General features: G+C 46.0%; 1 protein-coding gene across 1 annotated transcript; it reads right to left on the bottom strand.

Annotated features, from left to right (window-relative positions):
- Positions 1 to 676: 676 nt before the first annotated feature.
- Positions 677 to 2,187, bottom strand: LOC135144695 (uncharacterized). Its single transcript, XM_064076752.1, has 2 exons — positions 1,468 to 2,187; positions 677 to 1,413 (listed from the first exon to the last, which is right to left on the bottom strand). The coding sequence occupies exons 1-2, from the start codon at positions 1,885 to 1,887 to the stop codon at positions 724 to 726; spliced, it is 1,110 nt and encodes a 369-aa protein (XP_063932822.1). The 5' UTR covers positions 1,888 to 2,187; the 3' UTR covers positions 677 to 723.
- Positions 2,188 to 24,102: the final 21,915 nt, after the last annotated feature.

Below are 24,102 nucleotides of genomic sequence, written 5' to 3' on the forward strand. Positions count from 1 at the left end.
AAGTTGTACCTTCCATTATTCGTGCCTTTTTAATATTTGGTTCATTGAAATTTGTCATTACATACTATCTGAGGATATTTTACTTTTGTTTCAATGAAATAACGAAAATATCAGATTTTCTAGATTTCATTATTTTAATTAAGTCTAACAATATGGTATTAACTCGATATCATTGTAAAGATGCCAAAACTGAAAATGTGTAGCTAATGTTAGAATCAATTTAATAATTATGTTTTTCCGGTACTTACCTCGTACTAGTGACGCAGTTGCCTTTTATTTGAATACAATGTTATAGAGTCTTTTATTCCTTTACAGTATGTTCTATTTCACAAAAATTAACAGTTGTTCTGGATAAAGTTGATAGTTACATGTAATTTTTTTAGTTCCACAAATAAAACAGGGAGAATACCAAATTAAATCACCCAGCATAACTGCTGTTTCCACCTTATTATACGCCTGCTTAAAATCCATAAACAAACGTAGCCTTTATTTTATAAACATGTCATAACGTAACTGTTTGTAATTCATGTCACTATTCTGTTCTTTACACAAGTCGCTAATTAATATTTTTTTCCGGAAATCGTCATTGAAACAGCATTTCCTTGCGACATTAGGCGCAGGAAAATTGGATTTCCCTGACTAGTACTGTAAAAACTACAAAAATGACGCAAAATAATTAGTTATTTAAACAAGAAAAATTTATTCAAAATTTCGTAAATTACACTATTTACAGATATTAACATTAATTGTAGAATTCGATATATTTGCAATGTTAATTCCAGACAGAGATTTATGATCAAGTTTAACCTTTTTATCAAAAATTTCAGTCGAGATTTCGGTGCAACAGATTTCAGATGAATCACTACTTGTAGAGGGACACGTCTCGATATTAGTGAAGGGTCTTTTTTTCGGACCAGCTTGTATTTTATTAGCTATATCTAATTTATTTTCGATGGACTCTTCTATGTATCCTTCTGCTACTGAACTGCTTTGCCATCCTCCATGCCTTTTTAAGTTGGTAATATCTCCTCCTGCATCTACTAGTAAAGTCGCGGAACTGCGCCGCATACAATGTCCTGTGTATTCCAGAGGTGTTGGTAGACCAAGGTAGGTAGCAATTTGAGAAGGAAATTTACCAAATGAATGCAAGCCCACTGGTTGGACCGTACATTTCCCTTTCTTGTAATTTAAAAATAAGCGCTTGTGTGGAGTACTAGGCGGACGTAATTCCAAATAACGTCTGTATGTAGCAAGATTTCTTTCATCAACAACTACAAAGCGTCGAGGTTTTTTTGTTTTAGAATCAGGAATGTGTACTATTAGCACGTTATTTTGATCTTCAATGTCGTCAACTAACATCCTTGATAATTCGTCGCATCGACAGGCTCCAGACACCCCAAAAATAAGCGCCACCTGAAATTACCAAATTTAATAAAACTTAAATATGTAATCATTGTAATAACTTACTTTCATTAATAAAAATTCCTTGTCGGGAGCTTCAAGCAGAAATTTATCTATCTGGTCCCGAGACAAACATTTCGATTTTTTTGGTTGGTAACCAGCCGATTTTCGTTTTAGGTAAGCAGTTACCTTACAAAACTTGCTGATATCCAAATTTTCCTTCAACAAAAGCACGGCTTTCAACATAGAGTAAGTGCTCCAGAGGCTTGAAGCCTTATAAGAATTTGATTTTTCCGCAAAATAAGCCAGAAATACGTCTTCCGTTAGCGAAGTAACATTTTTAAGCCTGCGCCAATCTTCAAAGATTTGGAACTGCTTTTCATACCGCTCCTTAGATTTCGACGGTAACAATTCTTCTGTAGCAGCAGCGGCTGCTTTGCTTAGGTCAAAAGGAACATCCTCACCAGTGTTTTCGCTTGTATTCATAATTAATTAATGAAATAAACACACAGCTCTGACGTACGCACAAAATTTTATAATTGTTTTGTTTGTAACCATCGTTTTCAAGAAATTGACAAACTAGATTTTTGCGCAATTAATTAAAAAACTTGTTGGAAAATCTCGATTTTTAGCGATTTATTGCGATTTCCGGAAAAATTTAATACATACAAAACTCGTCAGTAAAATGTCTTATTTGACTCGGAGCTTTAAAATACTCGGCACAAAGTGCCTCGTATTTCAACATAGCTCCTCTTCAGTAATGAGACATTTTCCTGACTTTTATGTAAATATCTACTATACCATATTTAAAAATAAGATATTTTTGTAATTTTGATAGGTTGTTTATGATACATTTTTATAAAATGGAACTAAGTATAATCTCTCGTAGCTACTCTCTAGAGATTTCTTATCTGTTCCAGATATATGCTATTTTTACTTCCGGAGCCAAGCAATTACTGCTTTCAAGTGTTCTTGGCGTTTTATAACCCCTTCAGTGCGAAAAAGTAGATCTCCCGTTTCCGTCTGTCTGTCGTTTGTCTGTCTGTCTGTCTGTTTGGCTGGCTGTCGTCTGTCTGGCTGTCGTCTGTCTGTCATTTGCACGTATCGATTTTTATTAGACATATAATTACCGAAACTGCTGGACCAATTTTCCCTGAGAGAGCTAGACTACTGTGATAAGTCAAAATTTCAAGATTGGCACCTAATAGTTGACTGTCATAATAAATAGTCAATTGAAACAAAAATGTTTTGATCATTTTTTAGCTATATTTTCACTGATATATCACATTTTGAGATACGTGAGGCTTGGTTTCACAGTGCGAATTATTGTCAAATTTTATATATATGTATAGATTCTAACTTTTTGTACGCTGCTCTAGTTGTGCAATAAACTTATTCTTATTCTTATTCTTATTCTTAGATGGTAAAACGCTAACCAAAATTTAGCCAATCATCCTTACCTACAAAGCAGTGACGTTATGTTCAAAATTTACAATAGAAAATCATATTTAGGTTTTATATAATTAGATACTCCTGCACTTTTAGTTTACGAATCTGTGTTTTTACCTTAGACATCCAGATTTTTGGAAAAACAATCAAAATTATTGTTACGGGACCGGGACGTCGCGACCTCGCGGTTCCAGCGGGGAAGCGTCCGGTCGTTACCCGCGTCGGTACGCCGACTTTATTCCAGGGTGTCGGAGTGCCCTTGGGTGATGGGGTTCTGAAAAGAACCGGTGTGGGTGCTTTGTTTGCTACGGCAAAAAACTGAGCACGGGGCTTTTCGTGAATAAAAGCCTCGATGAAAGAAGAAGGTACGGTTTATTGGGGTTGTCTGGCCGTTTAGCCGCCGGGGCGAGCACTGACGACAACAGACTTCCTTGAAACCCACGACTCAACTGCCTATTGCTCTAATTTTACGTATTTTTATATGCGGCTGCTGTCGCAGCCGCGCTCCGATTAGCGGACCGCGGTGCCGCGAATCTCGGACCGCGGTGCCGCAGATCTCGGACATGCTTAAATATTATTTAAATAAAACAACTTATTCCTTAACCTAATTATCGCACTAATCAGGCCTCCAAATGTTCGCCCGGTAACACTCTCCCCTCTTCCGAAGGCCTGACTTTGGTGCGGTGGGACCGTCAAAGTGCGTCATCGGAGCGGAATGTTTTTTTTTTCCACCCCAGCTCCGTGACGTTTACTCCGGGTCCATCACCTCACCGGCTCGCTCGCTGGGTTTGGACGACATCCTGATGCCTGTTCTGGGACGGTGTCGCTAGTTGGGGTCGTTCTCTGACCCGGGGCGCTGGTCTATTTGGAAGGTAGGTGCGTGGTGGACCCTTCTGCTTGTGAGGACCATCTGTTATGCCCGCACATGTGCGGCACGTGTTAACGAGTCGCCGAACGTCGTCGTCCATCGACGGCCAGGCGTAGTGCCGCGCGATGACGCGGACGGTTTTTTCTGGCGCGGGATGTCCGGCGTCCACGGAGTCGTGGAAAGCGCGGAACACCGCTGGACGGGCGGTGTCCGGCACGTACAGGCGTCGTTGGTCACCTCGTCGCCATAGTATGCCGTCGTCGACTACGTAGTTCTTCGCAAATCCGACGTCGCCTCTCGCCTCAGGCCCCTCTCTGGTGATGCGTCGCAGTCGGCATATCATGTCCGCGACTTCCGGATCTGTGATCTGCGCCGACTTGACCACGTCCTGGAGCGAGATCGTTGCTGTGGTCACATAGTTACTGGGTCGGACCTGGTGTAGAGGTTCCGCAGGTGGGACAACCTGCTGGTCTGCCTCTGTTGTGGGTGTCGGCTCGGCGGGAACGCCGCACTGGACCTGGAGGAGAGGTTCCGCAGGTGGAACCGCCTGCTGATCTGCCTCTGTCGTGGGTGTCGGTTCGGCGGGAACACCGCACTGGACCTGGAGGCGAGGTTCCGCAGGTGAAACTGCCTGCTGATCTGCCTCAGCCTCGGACTCCGGTTGGAGCGTTGGACCGGCCTGGAGGTAAAGTTCTCTGGACGGCGTGGCCGGTTGATCTACTTCTGCCTCTGGCTCTGGCTGCTGATTCGCCACTCTCATGTGCTCTGGTAGGAGCATCGGAGCGGCGTAGATGTCGGGTGGAAATTGGGGAACGGGTCCCCCAGGTGGTGGGGGCCGTCTCGGTGGTGAAGCTCCCCTAGGTGGATGCCAGTTCTCTGCCGGCTCGGTTCCGTCGTCGGCGGAGATGTCGAGGACTCTCCGAGTCGTCCGACAAAATTCCTCGACGCTGTCGTACTTGCGGACAGCAAGAGCAGCGCGGATTGAAACTGGCATTTGCCTGATTAGTTGTTGAATCAGGCGTTGTTCTGGGCCGTCGGGAAACAGGCGGCGGTATAGCTGCAGCTGCCGGGTGACGTAGACGTCAATATCTTCTTGCCTGTTGTATAAACTTGACGTAAATACGGCCACCAGTTCGGAGAAGTTGTTCTCCGTGCCGAATTCGCTTCGCAAGCGCCTCCACAGGTCCGCGATGCAGGCGTCTTGGCGGGCGTAATGTTTGTTACGCCTGGCTGCGACTCCTCGCAGTTGACGGTGCGCCGCGAGCACCTGGTGGCGGTGACTCATCGGCCCGACCTCGAGGAAGTAGGCCTCCAAACTCTCTATGAAGAGCTCCGGGTCCTCCTCAGGTTCGCCCCCGAACGTCAGAAGGAAGTCCTCCGGTTGGAAGGTCGGCATCGGCAGGAACGAGGTGGTCATGGCCGCAGGGGCTGCAGCGGTGGTGGCGGCTGACATCTGTTGGTAGAAACGTTCCATTAGACCTTGGAAAATTAGCGAAAAATCGCCACTCAAGCCGGGCAAGTCGCAGATCTGGGGCGGTGCCGGTCCGACGAGGCTTTCAGCCCCGCAGGAAATCTTGGGTGCCGCTGGACCCTCAGAGCGGCTGCTGGACGGGAGTGGCTGCGTTGTCTCGAATGTGTGCGACGGCTCCACCACCTGGAGTGGCGGCACCAGGTGTCTGGTGGAAGTCGTCTTCAGAATTGCGGTCGCCTTGTGTTCGTCTTCACGGCGCTGACCTCCATGGAAGTTGGCCGGAAAGAAGTCTACAATGTGGACTTGGGGCGGCATCGTGCTGGCCAAGTCGTTTTTCTTTTTTCGGAGCCTGGTCTCCTTGTAGTCGAATGAGCCCCCCTGACAGCTTTGTCAGAAAAGAGCCCCACGTTGGGCGCCAATGTGTTAGGGGACGGGGCGTCGCGACGTCGCGGGTTGACGGGGACGACCTGCCCTCACCTGTCGAGACACCGGCCCGAACCAGGAAGCCGGGTATGCTCCGATTTGTAAGTTCTGAGAAGAACTGGTTGCGTGCTTTATTTGTGTGCTTGTGTAGGGATTTATTTGGGGTAATAAAACCCTCGGTTAGAGAATGCAGAGCGGTTTATTGTGACTCCGAAGCGTACACTTTCACCGCTAGCTGACAAGTGATGCTGAGCGTTTTTTTTTTTTTTTTTTTTTGGTGGAGGGGAAATGTCTACGCAGACCACCGTAATGGTTCTTGGCCTCTTCTGCGGCCTACGGTGGTACTGGGGGAATGGTTACCGCCCTAAAACCCCTCCTTCTTCTGCTCGGGTACCAGGACATTGTCCCTTACACCCATAACGCGCATCCCGGTAGACACAGCGGGGGCTGCGCTACCGAGCTCGGTTGAGCTATTGATTGCCTAGGAGTTGGCCCCCATCTTCGGCTCTTCCTCGCGGTCCTGCGGCCGGTGGAGAGATCTGAAACAGAAAAAATGCGCTATGCGCTGGCGTTAGATGTGCAACACCTTGGAGGCGATGCGGTCGGGAAGTTGGGAAGGCCGGGAAAGGCCGGTCGGTGGAGACGGCAGGTGGTGTTACTTGCCGATTCGGTCTTCAAGCAGCGCCCTACGGGGCCGCTTGCGACTGGGGGGGGCTTCCTCGTCGAACTCGTAGTCGACGGCTTCTCGCACCAGGGGGTTGGGGTGCTCTTCAGCTTTCCTGAAGGCTCGGAGGGCGACTTCGTGCAGGAACTCCTTCAGCGGCGGGAGGTTGGCCTCTCGGAGCAGTTGGGCGTTTCTGACGAACCATGGGGCTTTGAAAACCTGTCGGAGAATTTTCGTCTGGATGACTTCCAGACGGTGGAACTGGGTTTTGGAGGGTTCATAGCTCCAGGCCACTGAAGCATAGGACATGGTGGGGCGGATGATGGCGCGATACAGCAACAACTTGTTCCTGATCGACACCTTACTGCGCCTTCCGATCAGCGCAGACAACGAACCCTTTATCTTGTTCGTATTGGCCACGATGTAGTCAATATGAGGGATAACGGACAGCCGTTTGTCGACGATGACACCTAGGTATTTTGCTTGGCTCCGCCAAGGGATGACCCGGTTAAACATCGTGACGTTTCCTTCAGGCCCAATACGTCTTTTCGAGATAAGAAGCGCAGTGCTCTTTTCTGGATTGACTGTAATGAGCCATCGTTTGCACCACTCCTCCAGCGCATCCACGGCCTCCTGTAAGTAGGAGGTTACGAGGTGCGGCATTTTGGAGCGCGTAAGGATAGCCGTGTCGTCCGCGTAGATCGCAAGGCTAGTTCGGGGGAGTTTGGGTATGTCCGCGGTGAAAACCGCGTACAGGAGCGGGGAAAGCGCCGAGCCCTGGGGGACTCCTGCGCTAATTGGATGCTCCGCAGATAAAGCGTGCCCAATGCGTGCTTTAAACGTGCGGGAATCCAGGAAAGATTGGATGAGCTGCACCATCGCCAACGGCACGCCTGCTTGGTGAAGCTTGTAAACAAGTCCATCATGCCAGACGGTGTCGAAAGCCTTCGCAACGTCGAGGAACACCGCGCCAGTCAATTGTTTCCATTCAATTGATTTTGCGGCGAATTCGACTACTCGGAGGAGTTGTTCGGAGGTTGAGTGTTGGGGGCGAAAACCGAACTGTTCATCGGGGACTACGCCTCGTTCGTTGACGAACTCAGCTAGCCGTTTCCGAATCACACGTTCAGCGATCTTCCCCACGGACGAGAGGAGACTGATGGGTCGATGATTTTCCGGGAAAATGTGATTTTTCCCCGGTTTCGGGATGAAAATGACGTGGGCTTCTTTCCACCTAGCTGGAAAAAGACGGAATTTAAACATTGCATTAATTATACCTGCTAGTGCGACGATGGCTTCGTCGGAGAGGTTCTTCAATGCTTTGTTCGGGATGCCATCTGGGCCTGGGGCTTTCCTGGGTTTGAGGAGTCGGATGATTTCGCGGATTTCGTCGGGATGGACTTCGCGGATCTGGTCGTCTTCGTCGGGTTCTGCCATTCGAATTTCTTCGACGGTTTCCTCGACGAGGTCCAGGTGCTCGTCATCTGCATCAGGGTCGATGTTCGTCTGGCATTGGTTCTCCAGACTGTGAGCGAAGGCGGCGGCTTTGTCCTCTTCTGTGAAGACGATGCCGTTGTTCGCGCTGTGGATCGGTGGAAGTTGCCGCTTGTCGCTTCTCAGCGCTTTGGCCATTTTCCAGGTCGATCCGTCCACGGTGTTCAGGGATTCTAGTCGTTGTTCCCACTGCTCGTTCCTAAGATTGAGCAGTGCTCGCCGGACTTCCCATTGGAGGCGGTTCGCTGCAGTCCGGTCGTCCTGTTCTCCAGTTCGTCGTGCTGTTCGTCTGGCTCTGTTCTTTTCCCTGATGAGATTCGCGATACGCTGTGGTATCGCGGGCCGTTTGAATGGCCGCACAGGGCGTCGAATTGAGGTCGCGTCGATGGAGGCCCGGATACGATTTTCGTAGTCCAGGGTTGCTCTTTCGACTTGCTCGCTGTCCTGGAAATTCGTTACAAACTCACCAAAGTTGCCCTTGATATGTTCGGCGAATTTCGTCCAGTCCGTGGTCGTGATTATGTTGGCCGCGGGATCGTTGGGTTCGTTCCCGATGCGCATAATCACCGGGAGGTGGTCGGAGTGGAGCTCGTCGACGACGTTGACGTCCACTTCGTGTCGGAGATTCTTGACGAGGGCAATGTCCAAGACATCACCTGGTGCATCTGGTCGGGCTCGGTGGTAGAACGTCGGTTCCTCGGTGGAGATGACGTCTACTTCCGCGGTGTTATGGAGGAAGGTTAGGAGACGCCTTCCGTTCGCGTTGTTCTGGCGGCTGTGCCAGTCCGAATGCTTGGCGTTGAAATCGCCAGCTGCGATGGTGGCCTCTTCGCCTGCGACGAGGTCAGCGATGTCTTCAACCTGGAGCGTGTTGGAATTGTTGTAACAAGCGATTAGGCGCAGAGGCCCTCTCGCAGTCACAACGGTTACCGCCGTCGCTTCTAGTTGTCGGAGATCGGGGACGTAAGAAGAAGAGTGTTTAATCTCTTTTCTTACGTAGATGGCCGTTCCTCTCCCGTTTCCGTCCCGGCGTTCCGTTCGGTGCAAGGTGTAACCCGGCATCTTGGGATCTCGGGAGTCCCACAGGAGGTTCGTCTCGTTGACGAGGATGGCATCGAGCTGGTGGTCTTCCATGAACTCTTCGAGTTCATAACGCCCGCTCCGGAGTCCATTGGCATTCCAGAAGGCGATCTGTAATGAATTTACAATTAGTGGCGTACTACCCATCTAATTTTTAAAAAGGAGGGGAAGGAATGCCGCCATTTTCTCCGCCATGGACTGCGAGTCCTTGGCGGCGGCGATGGCGGTCATCAGTTGGGTCTTCTGGAGCTGCAGGTCGGCCTGTTGGCGAGCCGTGAGGGCGACCTTCTTGGGAACGGGAGCGGGTTTGGGTTTTGGGGTGGCCTTGGGGAGGGCACCGCGTTTGGGGGCGGCGGTCCTGGGGGCGGTCGTCTTGGACGATGTGGGAGGCTTCTTGGAAGCCTTCTGTTGCTGCGATTTGGGGAACTTGGGACACCCCTTGTAGCTGGCCGGGTGTGGCCCGCTACAATTCGCGCATTTCGCGGGCTGCCTGCGTTGCTTCTCGCAGTCGCTGGTCTGGTGATCGGCGCCGCACTTGACGCAACGGTGTTCGGCCCTGCAGTTCCGCTGGGAGTGGTGGAACCGCTGGCAGCGGTGGCACTGGGCAGCATCCTTCCTCTTATGGGGCTTCTCCACCTTGACGGAGAGGCCGCAAAGTGTCTTCACCTCGAAAACTTCGGCCTTCTTGGCCATAGGCATCTCGGCGAGGACGAGGGGCATCGGGCGGTCGTTTCGGCTCATCCGACTGACCTGAATTGGTTGGAGACCCAGAGACTCCAGGTCTTCCAACACCTCCTGGCTGGCAACTCCTACGGCGATGCCGCGGATGACTACGCGGAGAGTTTTCTCCTCCGGGAGCGTGAAGGTGTGATACTGCACCTTCATGTTGTCCAGAAGTCTTACCAGGCTTCTGAAGTCGCTCACCTCGACCGGCTGAATGCGCACCCCTTCCGGGGTGGATTTCGCCTTCGGTGATGCTGAGCGGGATTTCTAGCAGCCTTTTATACTTTTTTACCGTTTTCTGGACACCGTCTGGGCAGCGGATTGGCTGCCGCCAGATGTCACAGAAAACGGAGCATAATTGTTATTTGCTTATCGCCTATTAACACTAAACTAATTCTTGGCACTAAATATATTATCTACTAATTACCTTACCCTAATTAACCTATTTTTTTCGCGAGCTGACGGCACACGCGCGCAATTCTGCACCAGTAGGCGGGGCCCCGACCGAGGTATTAAATATAACCACCGTCGGCGGGGCGGCCAGACTGGAAACAGCCGCCGTAGCACGCGAACCTATTCTACGCTAAACTACTTTATTAATTATCCTAAAACTTAAATAAGGTCCTAAAGTAACTTAATTAATTGTGAAATCAGGCCTCGGTCACGCTCTCCGGCAACACACTCCCCCTCACCGAAGGCCTAAATTTCGCGGTTGTCCCCTCTGAGCCGCCCTCGGAGGAGTTCGTTGTTTGACCGTGCGGCGTCTCCTCCAGCTCTGGTTCGTCAACGTCTGCCCCTGGTCGGTCTGGGGACACGCTGGCGTGGGGGTAGATATTACTGTCTACGCCGCCTCCGTCGTGCGTTAGTTTGTTTTCGCTGGTTAGGGCGGTTGCCTTGGAGCGACGCGTTGTCGAGCCCATCGTCGTCGCTCGTGCCTACCTGCCCTACCGTCTCGTGAATTGGGGTCTCGTCCTCGGGTTCTGTTTGTGTGGTCGCCGTTCGATGTTCAGGCACCTGGAGGACCGGTCGAAGATGGTCCACGTGCTCCACGGAGGTGTGAGTGCCGTGACCGATCTTATAACAGTTTTCGCCCGCCACGCCGGCGATAGTTCGGGGACCCACCCAACGTGTCCGTAATCCAGGTGGTACATGGCGGCGGACCAATACCTTGTCACCCACTTCGTAGGTGGCGGGTTGACGGTCGCCACCGTCGTAACGCTGCCTGTAGTCATCCATCTGTTGGAGGGCGAGCCGTTGTCTCTCTTCCGCCGTGGTTTGGATGGGGCGCTCGTCCGCGTCCCAATGTCCCGGCCGCGTAATTTCGAAGCCCATCAGAAGCTCGCTGGGGGACTGCCCTGTCGCTGCGTTACGTCGCCTGCGCAGGTTGAACAGACCCTTGGGGATGGTTTCGTCCCAAAGTCTGCCAGGGGAGTCCTGGATGAGCACCCTCATGAGTTTTTTGAGGTCCTGATTTTTCCTTTCAGTCGGGTTAGCTCGCGGGTGGAACACGGCGGTACGCCAGTGGCGTGTTTTCCACCGCCTGCAGGCATTTTGAAATGCCTCGGAGGTGAATTGGGTCCCGTTGTCGGAGATGACGGACCTAGGGTACCCCCACCTGCAGAAGACCTCCTCCTCCATTAGGCGGACCGTGGCCTTCGCGGTAGCCCGAGGCACTGGGAAGGCCTCGACCCACTTCGAAAAAATGTCTGTGACCACCAGCAGGTATCGGTTCCCCGCAGGCGTCTCGTGGTACGGGCCCATGTAGTCGACGGCGATGGTCTGCCATGGTTTTTTTGGGATGTAAGCCCGCAGGGGGGCGCGAGGTTGTCGTGCACCACCTCGTTTGGTAGTGGCGCAGACGAGACAGCCCCGGACGTATTTCTGCACGTCAGCGCTTAGCGAGGACCAGGTGTAATGTCTTTCAACAGCCCGGATGGTCTCATCTCGTCCTGGGTGCCCCGCCTCCGGGGAGTCGTGGAATTCGTGGAGCACCCTCCGACGGGCTGCTGTCGGAACCCACAGCCGACGCGGGTCGCCCCGACGCCACAGGAAGCCGTCCTCGGTGTAATAATTTCGAGCGAAGGCGGCGTCGCCGGGTGCCTGGGGTCCTTCCTCGGCGATGGCCTCCAGTCGCCGGATCATTCCCGGAAATTCCGGATCCGCCAGTTGGGCCGCCCTGATTTCGTCCGCGAACGTAACCACCTCGATGGCGGCCAGGGTGGTGATCGTGGCGGACGCCTGGTCGTCGTGCCGGTCTTCCGCCGCCCCCAGGCTCGGCAGAAGCATCCGCTCGATGCTCTCGACCTCGTCCGTCAGCTCGTCTCCCGCAGGATCCCTGGACAGGAGGTCCGGAAGCTGATTATCTTTTCCGGGACAATGCTCCACCCGGAACTTGAATTCCTGCAGGAGGAGGGCCCAGCGCGTCAGCTTGGCGTTGATGTCTTTGGCGGAGTTTAGCCAAAGCAATGCCTTGTTGTCGGTACGCAGCGTGAACTCTCGGTCCTCGAGGTAAGCTCGGTATTTCCGGACCGCCCAGACGATGGCCAGGCATTCCTGCTCGTTCACGTGGTACCGGCGCTGGGTTTGGTTGAGTTTAGCGCTAGCGTATGACACCACTAGACGCCTCTCCCCGTCTTCCTGGTATAAAACTGCGGCGATACCGACACCGCTGGCGTCTGTTTGCAGTACGAACCTCTTAGCGAAATCTGGCCGGTGCAGGTGGAGAGGTTTGCCCATTTCGCGTTTGAGGTCGTCGAAAGCTCGTTGAGCCTCGTCCGTCCACCGGAAGCGGTTCTTACTGTTGAGCAAGTCGGTCATGGGGGCCGACAACTCCGCGAATCGCGGTACGTATTCGCGCACCCAGTTTGCCAGACCCAGGAAGCTCTGAAGTTGCTTTCGTGTTGTGGGCGCCGACGCGGCCGCGATTTGGCGTAAGTGCTGTTCTTGGGGGCGGTTGTGTTCGCGCCCCACGACATGCCCGAGGTACGGCAGTTCGGCGACGCCGAATCGGCACTTCTCCACCGCACACCGAAGGCCGTACTCTTGGAGGCGCTCGAACACTCGGCGGAGGTGCCCCAGGTGCTCGATGTAGTCACGGGAGTAGACGATGATGTCGTCTAGGTACACGTGAGTGAACTTTCCCAAGTACCCCGCGAGCACTCTTGTCATTAGTTTCTGAAAGGTAGCGGGCGCATTCTGCAGGCCGAACGGCATCACCCGGTACTGGTAGGTGGCGCCGTCGGGCGTCGCGAAGGTGGTCAGGTGTTTCGATCCCTCGTCCATCGGGATTTGCCAGTACCCGGACTTGAGGTCGATTGCGGAGAACACCGTCGCCGCCCCGAAATCGCGGAGCGCGTCTTGAATTTTCGGCAACGGCGCCGCCTCGTCCTTCGTTAGCGCGTTCAACCTACGGTAGTCATTACAGAACCGCACCGCACCGTCTTTTTTAGTCACTAGCACCGCCGGGGAGCAATAGTCGCTCACAGAGTGTTCAATTACTCCCGCGGCTAACATGTCGCGCACACATTCGTCCATTTTTCGTCTTTTATGTTCGTTAAGCGGATACGGCCGGAGGCGAAACGGTTCGTCCTTCTCCAGCCGTATCACATGCCGCACCGCCCGCACTGCACCCACGCAGTTACTGGGGTCCGTCACGGCACGAAAAGTTCGGAGCGCGTCTTCGAACGCACTCGCAAGTTGGTCGGGGAAGCTGTGCTGGACGTGGGGAAGGGGTGCCCCAGGTGGCGGGGGCCGTTGGTCGGCCCAGAAGGTGGTGGCTCGCTGGTCGGATCCGTGGTGCACGCAGCGGAGCCCGTAGTCGAGCGTGGCCCGCGCTCGTCGCAACCATGGGTCGCCGAGGATGACGTCGTCGGCGAGGTCCTCAACCACCAGGAATTCTTCGTCGTACTCCTGACAGTCGATGACGACGTTGCAGAGGACGGTCCCCTCGGACGTGGTGGTCATCCCCTGGCTGGCCAGCTGCACCACGACAGGTCGGCCTCCTCGTGGAGTGGCGACGCGTCCGCTGATGAAGTTCGCTGACGCCCTTGTATCAAGAGCGACCTTCATCGGTGCGCCATTCAACAGAGCGGCGACCTGGGGAAGGGGGCTTCCGGAATGGTTTAGGCCGAAGCATCGGGCTGCGGTGGAGACGTCTCCACAGCCCGACGCCAGTTTTCCGTCGATTTTTTCCTCTCTCCGTCGGCGGACAGACTCAGCACTCGTTGTGCAGTTCGGCCGAACTCGTCGAGGCTGCCGTATTTGCCTACAGCGAGGGTGGCCCGGATCGAGGCCGGCATTTGCTTTATGAGTTCGTCAACCACCCGTTCATCCGAGCTATTGGGAAAGAGGCGCCGGTACAGCCGCTGTTGTTTGTCTATGTAGACTTCCAGGGGATCGCGCCTGTTGTAGGAGCTCGCGGTGAATTTGGCGAGGAGCTCTGCGAATTTTGCCTCTGTGCCGAAGCTGGCTCGGAGGCGGCGCCAGAGGTCTGCTACTCGGGCGTCGCTGGCGGTGTAGTATTTGTTTTGCCGAGCCGCGACTCCTCGCAACTGGCGATGGGCCACCAACACCTGGTGGCGGTGATTTAGGGCGCCAACCTCGGTGAAGTACGCCTCTACCTCCGCGATGAAGTCCTCTGGCTCTTCCTCGGGCTCGCCTCCGAACGTACGGAGGTACTCCTCCGTTCGAAGTGTGGGAACCGGGACGGAGCGGATGGCGGTGGAGGCAGCGGCCGCCGAAGCAGTGGCGGAGGCGGTAGCGGCGGCTGCGGCTGCGTTCTGCTGGGCGAAACAAACCATCATTGTCTCGACCAGTTTGTCTAACTTCGCGCCGAAGTCGACAATGGCGTCGGCGGCAGGCTGCGGGGCCGCCGACGGCAATTCTGCCGCAATTCCGACCCCCAACGAACCGTGGGCCACGGTAGGTGGATCAAACCGACCAGTAGGTGGAAAGGACCAGGGGCTTCCCGTTGTAAACGGGGATGTCCCCGCCTGCGGCGGCTGCACTAGGTCGCTGGGGAATGCCGTTGCCGGCGAAGAGCTGGGGGATGCCGCCATGCCGGCCGGAGCTGTCACGAGGACCTCGGGGGAGGTCGGCGGGACGGTGTCGTCAGACTCGACGGCCGGAGACTGTGTGGCAGGCCCCAACTTTTTCATTTTATCTTGAGACCTGGTCTTCATCAATTTATTTTTTTTTTAATAAAAAAGGCCCTTTTGACAGCTTTGTCAAACTGGCCCCACGTTGGGCGCCAATGTGTTACGGGACCGGGACGTCGCGACCTCGCGGTTCCAGCGGGGAAGCGTCCGGTCGTTACCCGCGTCGGTACGCCGACTTTATTCCAGGGTGTCGGAGTGCCCTTGGGTGATGGGGTTCTGAAAAGAACCGGTGTGGGTGCTTTGTTTGCTACGGCAAAAAACTGAGCACGGGGCTTTTCGTGAATAAAAGCCTCGATGAAAGAAGAAGGTACGGTTTATTGGGGTTGTCTGGCCGTTTAGCCGCCGGGGCGAGCACTGACGACAACAGACTTCCTTGAAACCCACGACTCAACTGCCTATTGCTCTAATTTTACGTATTTTTATATGCGGCTGCTGTCGCAGCCGCGCTCCGATTAGCGGACCGCGGTGCCGCGAATCTCGGACCGCGGTGCCGCAGATCTCGGACATGCTTAAATATTATTTAAATAAAACAACTTATTCCTTAACCTAATTATCGCACTAATCAGGCCTCCAAATGTTCGCCCGGTAACATTATATAACAACATTTTACAAGTTAGCTTTGAAATTGTAAAACCGAATGCTCTGAAATCTTGTAAATATGTTACGGTTGTGGTACGCATGGATGATCCGCCTCCCAAAAACATTGATGACATCATCTCAAAATTTTACTGAATAAATATCTAAAATACGCAAAATCTTCTGTTCCCTTACTTGTGGTTTATCAGGGGATTTATAATTTTTAATATTACTTTATTTACAGGGTGACACAAAACAATGAATTAGAAAAATGTTTTTTTTTTATAAAATCAAGAACGGCTGACCCTATTTTCCGGAAAATATGTGTATACAGTACTGTTATTATTAGTTTACATTAAACCTATTCAAATTGATATAATGTTCTTGATAAAAGGTTGATAATGTCATTACAAAATTTTGTTACAGGTATACTCACTTGTTACATACGCATTGCTTGCTCCTTAACCTGTACTTTAACAGTTACGCATATTTTTACTTTTCATGGGATTTATCATTAAAAAATAAAATTTGCTAAATTAATTCTATAATTTTTCGAGGTGAGGGAACTTATGTCGAAATAACCTTTGACCATTTTTTTTTGTTTTTGTAAGTGTGTATATTAAATTTTACGTTTATATGTACACATAAGTTCTTCTGTGTCCTACAAAGGTTATTGCTCTGTATTCTTCTTTATGTACGCTTATTTTTCAATTTCATGTTATTGTAATTGGCTCAAAACAAATATATTACATATTCCTAAGTGGTAAATATAATTCATATTTTTGGACTAGGTAAATTCTACATCTAACAAATGTACCCATCGATGCCAGAGGTGTATTTACTCGGATAACATTGCTGCAATTAGCAAGTGTAACCAAAATTTAAATAAATAATAATACATAGAATTAGAAAAATCTGCGATGTTGTAATACAGAATTTCAATTTGAGAGGACTAATTTTTAGTGCGTAGGTGTAAATCACATCTGTGCCCCTGTGGGTTCACTGAATTCTAACCTAAAAATCGGCATCGTGTTGACATGTAACGTATACAGACTTATATCTATAGGTTGTAGTGTCTTGGTTCATACCAAAAAGATTATCTTCGTAGTTAAATGTTATACTCATTAAAATTTTCGTCCTATCGATAGCTAAACAGTTTCGTTATTTTATGCATAGGATAAAGGGAAACTATAAATATTTTTATGACCGTCTTTAATAAATCAATTATCTGTGTTTTAATTGGAATTTTACTGCATTCATAAAAAAGCAATAAACCAATAATAACGATTAGGGGTTATGTGACCTTTCGTACAAGCAAGTAGCCTATCTAAAATTATTGACTTTTTATATATTAATTATTTAAATTTTATTGGACTTACAAAAGATCAAAAACTTCATCAAGCAATTCGGCTTCATCAACCATTCCGTGGTAAAATGAATGAAAACCGTTTTTTCTTTAATCAACGCCTACCATCATTATTTAATCATTAATCAATCGAAAGCCGATAATTACTTCCCATTTGTACATACAAGTGTGCGCGAGCTCTAAGTACTGATTGTTCTTACCATCCAGAGAGTAATTAAATTCAAATATTTGCTTTTAACACGAACATAAAACTTTTTTAATTATCATAAAGATAATTTTAACACAATGCGTTTACGGCCTCCGCTTTAGCAGTTCGTAAGAATTACCGCGTTAAAATGTCAAAACAACGTTAAACATTTCACAAACAGCGAACATTTCCGTAACTATTCCGATAAGTGAATATGTTGCGATAGGAAATAATGCGCTTCACCACATTATAACGGAAACTTTCCAAGCTATTTCATTTCCATTCGCCGCAAGTTCTAGATCAAAAAATGTAAATTTCAAAATAACACGTTTCGTATCGAGCAATCTCGAGCCACCTTGCACTTGACTAAATATTTAAAGACTTCGGCACTTTACATAACTGCATACATTACCTCCGCCCATAACTTTCAATAAATTACGCTGTCCATAAAAATTAGGCACGATTATAATACAATGCCACATTACAAATGTTGCCTTAATGAGCTGTAAAAAGTAACCGCTGAATTCTAGAACGGTCTTTTAAGGCCACAGTGCTGCAGCACTCATAAAGATGTAATTGATGTGACGCGGCCTTGCATAGTGCCAATTAGCGTGTTTATGCTCGCCGGCGATGAGTTTCGATTTTATCGCATCATCAGGAATATAGATTATGATAATGCTAAACGAAAGCAGGATGTTTTGGTGGAATCTCATCAGCTAACAATTAAACAAACAGGCGATGCTTATCTGCGCAAACATCGCTACAATAGAACAGTTCGGATTAAAAATAAAGCGGAGAACACCGAACGAATTGAAACCGCAGTCATTAGTTATGATTTGCTGGCAGCATATACAAATTATGCTGTTTTTATTGGTTGTGTGTGTGGCTGTGATGCTTTCATTAAAAATTTTAACTGTTAGTTGGATCGTAATACAGAATTCATTTACAGCCTCTGCTGCAGAGGTGCATTATGATTTATTAGTGGATTAGCCTTTTCATATTTTATAATATCATTGAGCCGTTCATTAGGTTTAATAACTTGTTGCATAATTCCTCTCGTCCCTTCGTGTTGGAATAATAATAATGGTAATTACATCTCAAATTAAGCTTGACAAGTGAATCTGAAAGCGAAATCTTGTTTATTATTAAGGGCGGTTTAATCAGGATGTTAACACGTCCAAAAATATACAAAAAGAAGAGGAGAATGAAATATGAAAGAAGTCTCGCCACTGACCTATTTTTCGGAGATTATTTCACAACAACTCAGCAGTTTTTCAAGTGTTCTCGTAACGACTTTGTATCTACTTCTAATGCACTCTAATTTCAAATGACAAATTAATCTTATCTTAGAGAGATGTTTTAATTTTGTTATTATTTCGAACGAAAGCGGAAATGTACGAGTTTTATAATGACGCGGGAGATAACGTAAATGAGGAAATCAATAAAGATTTAGATAAATTGTGTGGAAAATACGATTAGCCGTAACGGGGTCTATTCGTGGCCGGTCGGTTTCTTCCTAGGTGTTCAATAATGAATTTTAGAAATCGGGAATCTCAGTATGAAATTATGATTACTTTCGTCTGTAGTAAACTAGATACACGCACTTTGTCGAGTACTGTAAGTATTTTTGCTCACATCAAAAATAGAAAATGTGTGTTATCACACGTGGTAGAAGCATCCTCTTCCCAATAATTTTGTTAAAGCTTTTTAAAACGTAAAGATCTGTTAAAAGACACATTTCCTAACGTTTTTCTATCCATCGATATGCATGTTGATATTTTAGTTATAGATACCTTATCTCACTTTGTAGAGAGTAGTGAAATATTATATGCATTCTCAAGTATCTTATTCATGCAAATATTGAATGAAACAGAGAAAGTGTGACATCAGTATTGAATGAAGCAGCAAAAGAAAGCTCACATTTGTCCCCTGTACCGATAAATCCGATAAGTCCACCTTTGCGTTTCTTCGTGAGAGAGAGAGAGAGAGTTTAGGACGTAAATTTTTTTGTTTAAAGACTTCAACATAACGTTTTGACGTAGACCTTTCTGCTACGTTGATCTAATCTAGCGAGCTGTCTGTCTTCTTGTCCTTTGTAGTTTCTTGCACACGCGAAAGATGATACACTTAGTACAGTTTTCGAAATATGTGTTGAGGAAAACACTGCAGTTCAAAGAATGATAAAAATTTCTCCGCCTGTTATAAATTTTAAGATTTTGGCATTTTGGCAAGTCAAATTTGTAAATTCACTATATTTCTTGTGCCACTATAGTTTAGAGTATATGGTTTCAATCATCATTTTTGTAGTCAACTGTAATTTTCTGTATTAAACTGTCTATTCTTTTTACTTACCGAGCGTAAGCTAAGGAAGTATGTATACTTAGTAATCAAGTCCATCGGCCGAATTGCTACTTTCATATTTTCTTGATGTGTTATGACCTCTAGAGTACGAAAAAAGAAGATTATTTCTTATTTTAGTATATGTATGTATAAATGTTAGATCATTCAATACTTATAAAGAGACTCTTCTTTGTATTTGACTGGTACAATTCTCATAAATAAGACAGAGTTTCCTTTAGAGGTAGTACTTTTTATTCACAAACGAGAGGATTGCTCGTGACTTCCACAGTTGATGGGATACAAGATGCTCTACATCTATATATAACCTTATTTTAAATATTCTCTCCTTGCCAGGTAACAGGTTTGTAAAATTTTTCTATTCTCTGGCAAGAATTATTGTCAAGCTCAGCTAGAAGATTTGGCGAAAAAGTTTTTAAATGCCAAGGTGAAAATCGCAGTTTGAGAACAACTGGCTGTTTTAGTAGAGTCGGGTATTAAACGGTCAGGATGCGGCAGGTCTTTTGGGCGTAGAGACGTGGTTGTTTGTTGTCGTGGTAGTGTAAATTATCGGACCAGGGTGACAGACTATGACGAGAATCTTCAATTCCGCTCTCAATACCTATTTTTCCGCGTGTTTAATTGTTTCAATTTGAGGAAAGTCTTGGTGTTTTATAATTTTTAAACAAATGTCTCAATTTGACGGAATGTTTGAATTATCACAATAATAAAGTGCAGATTCTTTGGTGAGGCATTACCTCACTTGCTTCATAGAACAAACCGTCTTTCCAAATTCAAAAAACCAGTATACCTCTTGTGCAAGTACTTAGGTATAATATAATAACAATAGTAATAATAGTAATATGTAATAATCGTCTTGTAGTTTTGTACTTCGCCAAGATTCATTTTATTTTAAAGTCCGAACTACCAAGAAGACGCAGACATCCTTTTTTCCTATCCTTTCGTAAATAACTTATTGCAGGGCTTGTGCAAGGTCTTAAACATTTTTTCAAATTGCATTCCTAAACTTTTTATGACACTGTTTTTATTTTGGTGTTATCTGACGTTACTAAATATAACGACTACATTGAATATTTTTTCGGTCCAAATTAAAAAAAAAACTTCAAGGTTACTTAGATAGACAACTTCTAGCCCCGGAAGTACCTACAGTCGAACAAATACAGCTTCTTAGAAAAGTTGTAAAATTTAATTCAATTCAATTTTCTTTTTACGATAACCTCTATAAATTGAAATGAAGTTGTGTTGTGTTAAAGAATTAATGTAAAGACAAAGAAGCATGCTGTGCCATGGCTCAAATGAGTTTTTCCATTAAAAAATATTTAGATGACATCGGCATTATTTAGCAAGAACAGGTATATCAATTTGGGTAGTAAAGTGCAATAATAATAATAACTTTACTGTATTTCCAAATTTTCTCCAAAATGGGGTGCGAAAAATGTTGAGATGATGTCATCAATTTGAGGGGGATAAATGGATAAATTTTTATTAACGAATCTTTGTAAGATTTCACAGCATTCAGTTTTGCAGTTTCAAAGTTAAATTTTTGTTAAACAGTTGCTGTTAATGTTGTTAAACATTTTTTTTTCCGATAATCGAAATATTTAGGGTACAAAATCAAGACGAAATCATAAACCGCAAGTGCAGGGAGTATGTTATTTTATAACTTTTGAGATGACGTCATTACGTTGTTCGTTATGATTAGACAGATTTTGGTGAGCGTTTTATGTTTGTCCTAGATTTGACAACAATCGATCCAGTAGTTTCGGAAATTATCTGTCTTAGGGCCGGTTTATCAATGCTCAGTTAAAAGTGTCTGTTAAGTAACTGTCAGATAAGGGTAACTAGCAGTTAACGGAGGTAAAGTGTTTATCAATGCACGATGTTTCTTCCAGTTTCGTAGCTCGAAGTTTAGCTGTTACTCTCTTAAGTTGGTAACGCTCACCCCACTGGAAATGAGTTGTGATTGGTCAGTTCAAAACTACCCCGACCTTGAAAGTTCCGTCAGATTTGATCCGCATTCGGTATTCAACGATTGTATATCGCGTTTCACGTGATCAATCACGAAAAAGCAAAATTTAGCATTAGAAAAAAAGTATTGGAATTTAAAAATGAAACAAGTAGGTACACCTATAAATAAATATAGAGAGATCGAAAAAGAAATTAGTCAAAGTTGGCCATGCACGAAAAGGCGTTTGTCTTAGTTTAAAATAATTTTTGATTAATCGTCACGTTGACAAAAGTAATTTGCACTGTTATCAAACGAAATTAAAGCTTTTTTGTTATTAGAATCTTCAGAAATGGGATAAATTTTAGACAAAATTGGAAAACGGTGATTTTAATTCATTCTTATGTGTTTTAAAAGTAGGCGTCATAATTCTAATCTCTAAACTGTCGATTTGACATTTAATAAAAAAAATTAAATTACCCTACCACCGTGATTACGACAAACGGCTCGTGCATGGCCTACTTCGATTAATTTCTTTTTCGATCTCGCGGTATTATTAGATAGGTTTTTAATTTTTGGTACCCACATTAGACCTGGAAAATAATCAGCTAATAATAAGTGTTTTTCTCATCTTTTCTCTGTCAATTTGTTGCACAACATAAGTCCTCATCAAAATATTGTTAAATTCATAACAGATTTATTTGGATTTGTTAGGTTATGTTGTCACTAACTGGCGGATAACGTTTTAACTGACAGTTTGAACTGTCAGTTAATTTATCAGGCACTTTGACCACCAGTTTTGAGCTAGCGGGTAATGATAAACAGGTTAACTGACAGACAAGCTTTAACTGCCAGTTACTTTAACTTAACTGCGCATTGATAAACCGGCCCTTATAAAAATAGACACAATCGACAGACAGGTAGTAGTTTAGGCGAAGGACAGGTATAGAGAAGAAAAGGCGAAACCTACTTTTTATAGTCTATTGAGAATGGAATATCAAGAAAACATGAAAGTAGCTATTCAACGGATGGAATCTATTATAATATAATAAACTCATACCCTTTTGAAATTTACCTGAATTACAAAGTAATTGTAAAATTTTACAAGGACTCAAAAGTAGTGAGTTTAACACCCACTACATAGAAAAGTGGGATTTTTGAAAATAGAAATAGAAGGCAAAAAAAATGTGTCGTTGATTTCTTTGCACGTCCAAACGAAGCTAATCACCTTGTCATTACCACTTTATGCTTTTTAACTTTGCGCAGAAATGCCCAACATCTACTAGCGTTTGCACGAATTGCCGGTGAATTACCAGAGACAAAGAGATGCCATGAAACAAAGGCCTGGCATGGACGATGGATTAACTGCAATATGTGTCACCGACATTATCACTCATTAGTAGCTCGCATACACTAGCAAATCTATATTAGCTTCGCTATCCTGCCGGTTCTAGCGTCCAACGCTAGTTAATTGTGAATGTTACTAAACCAACAGTGAAATCTCTGCACTTCGGGCTTTTGTCAGCGAAAAAGACACGATGACACGAACAGTTATGCTCATTTAATATTGACAGTGTAATCAATGATTTAAATAACGCGGGGGAAAATCCCAAGCACGATCGTTTATGTTATTATGCAGTAGTATTATTTACATTTACAGTCCGATAATTATTTGTTATTTAAATGCGTGTCTAGTTTGAATTTCCGTCGCCGATGATTTAGCCGTTTAATGTGTTTGTAATGCACGAATTTAAACGGTTAAGTGCTTAATTATCGTTTAACCCGAGGTTCCATGTTCACGGTGCACATTAAAAGCAGAATAAATAATAGAAAAGAAGCAAAAAGCTGCTCTAAGTAATTATTATTAGTGTAGAACCTACTAATTTCGGGTTCCATGACTGGCCCGACTATAATGAGTTCGAAAACCTATTAATTACAAATTCTTTCCAAACATGCAATAGAAAGAATTTTTAAATTATTAAATCGTAAAAGAACACGGTATTAAACCACGCCGCTATTATTAATAGTATCGTGCCGTTTGACAGGAAACTCGAATTTTCAGTATAGATTAATCGCACCATTGTCCCATAAATGGAAAACCGTTAAATTATATTAAGATTTATGCTTTCCACGCAGTAATGCAATTCAAAATTGCCAATTAAAAAAGTGACAAACGTGACAGTTTCACGGTAGCAGCAACGATTACGCAACATTTATGTTTGTATATACTTGAATTTTGTCTTACCTTAGTGCTGTGAGACAATTAACAGCTTTCCCATTAATTTCATTATGCGCTTCATAATTAAAACGTCAAGATCTATAGCAAAATTATAAATATTTATGTGAGGACAATGTTTAGCTGCTTCACATTAATTTTACGGTCTCGTGTAAACTGTTTGTTTTTCAAGGTTACGGAAAACATAGTTTTGACTTTAAAACCTTCCCTTATTATAAAGTAGATTATTTATTTTTTATTGCATTAGCAGTTGAAATTGATGAGTTCTCGGGGAACCCTCTCCCACACCTCTTTTGTTGAAGTATACAAGTTGATTAATGGTCCGGAGCAGCCATGTAGTTCATGGTTATATGAAGGTTGTTTCCAGTTCTTTTGAATGCTTGCTGAAATATTTCGTTGATATATTTTCTTTTTTATATGTAGAACGTTAAAAGGGAAATAAAAAGTATGGATGTAAGAATGTAAGTCACGGAATTGAAACATGGAAAATAAATAATTCGCTCGCTGGAACATTCAACGTTTTTGTGATAGGGTGGAAGTATCATTAAATCTGTGTGTTATTGTTACAAGACGCACAACTGCTCCACCATGCCTTTTCTTTTTTAAATCGTTTCTAGTTTTTTTCGATTGTATAAATTTACTTCTGTAAATGTAATAGCGATTTTTTCAGTTTAAGATAAAAAAAGTCATTTATTATTAATTTCA

Source organism: Zophobas morio, unplaced genomic scaffold (assembly GCF_036711695.1).
Source record: "Zophobas morio isolate AGI-343-1 ecotype UQ-CSIRO unplaced genomic scaffold, CSIRO_AGI_Zmor_V1 ptg000108l, whole genome shotgun sequence".
Taxonomy (NCBI): domain Eukaryota; kingdom Metazoa; phylum Arthropoda; class Insecta; order Coleoptera; family Tenebrionidae; genus Zophobas; species Zophobas morio.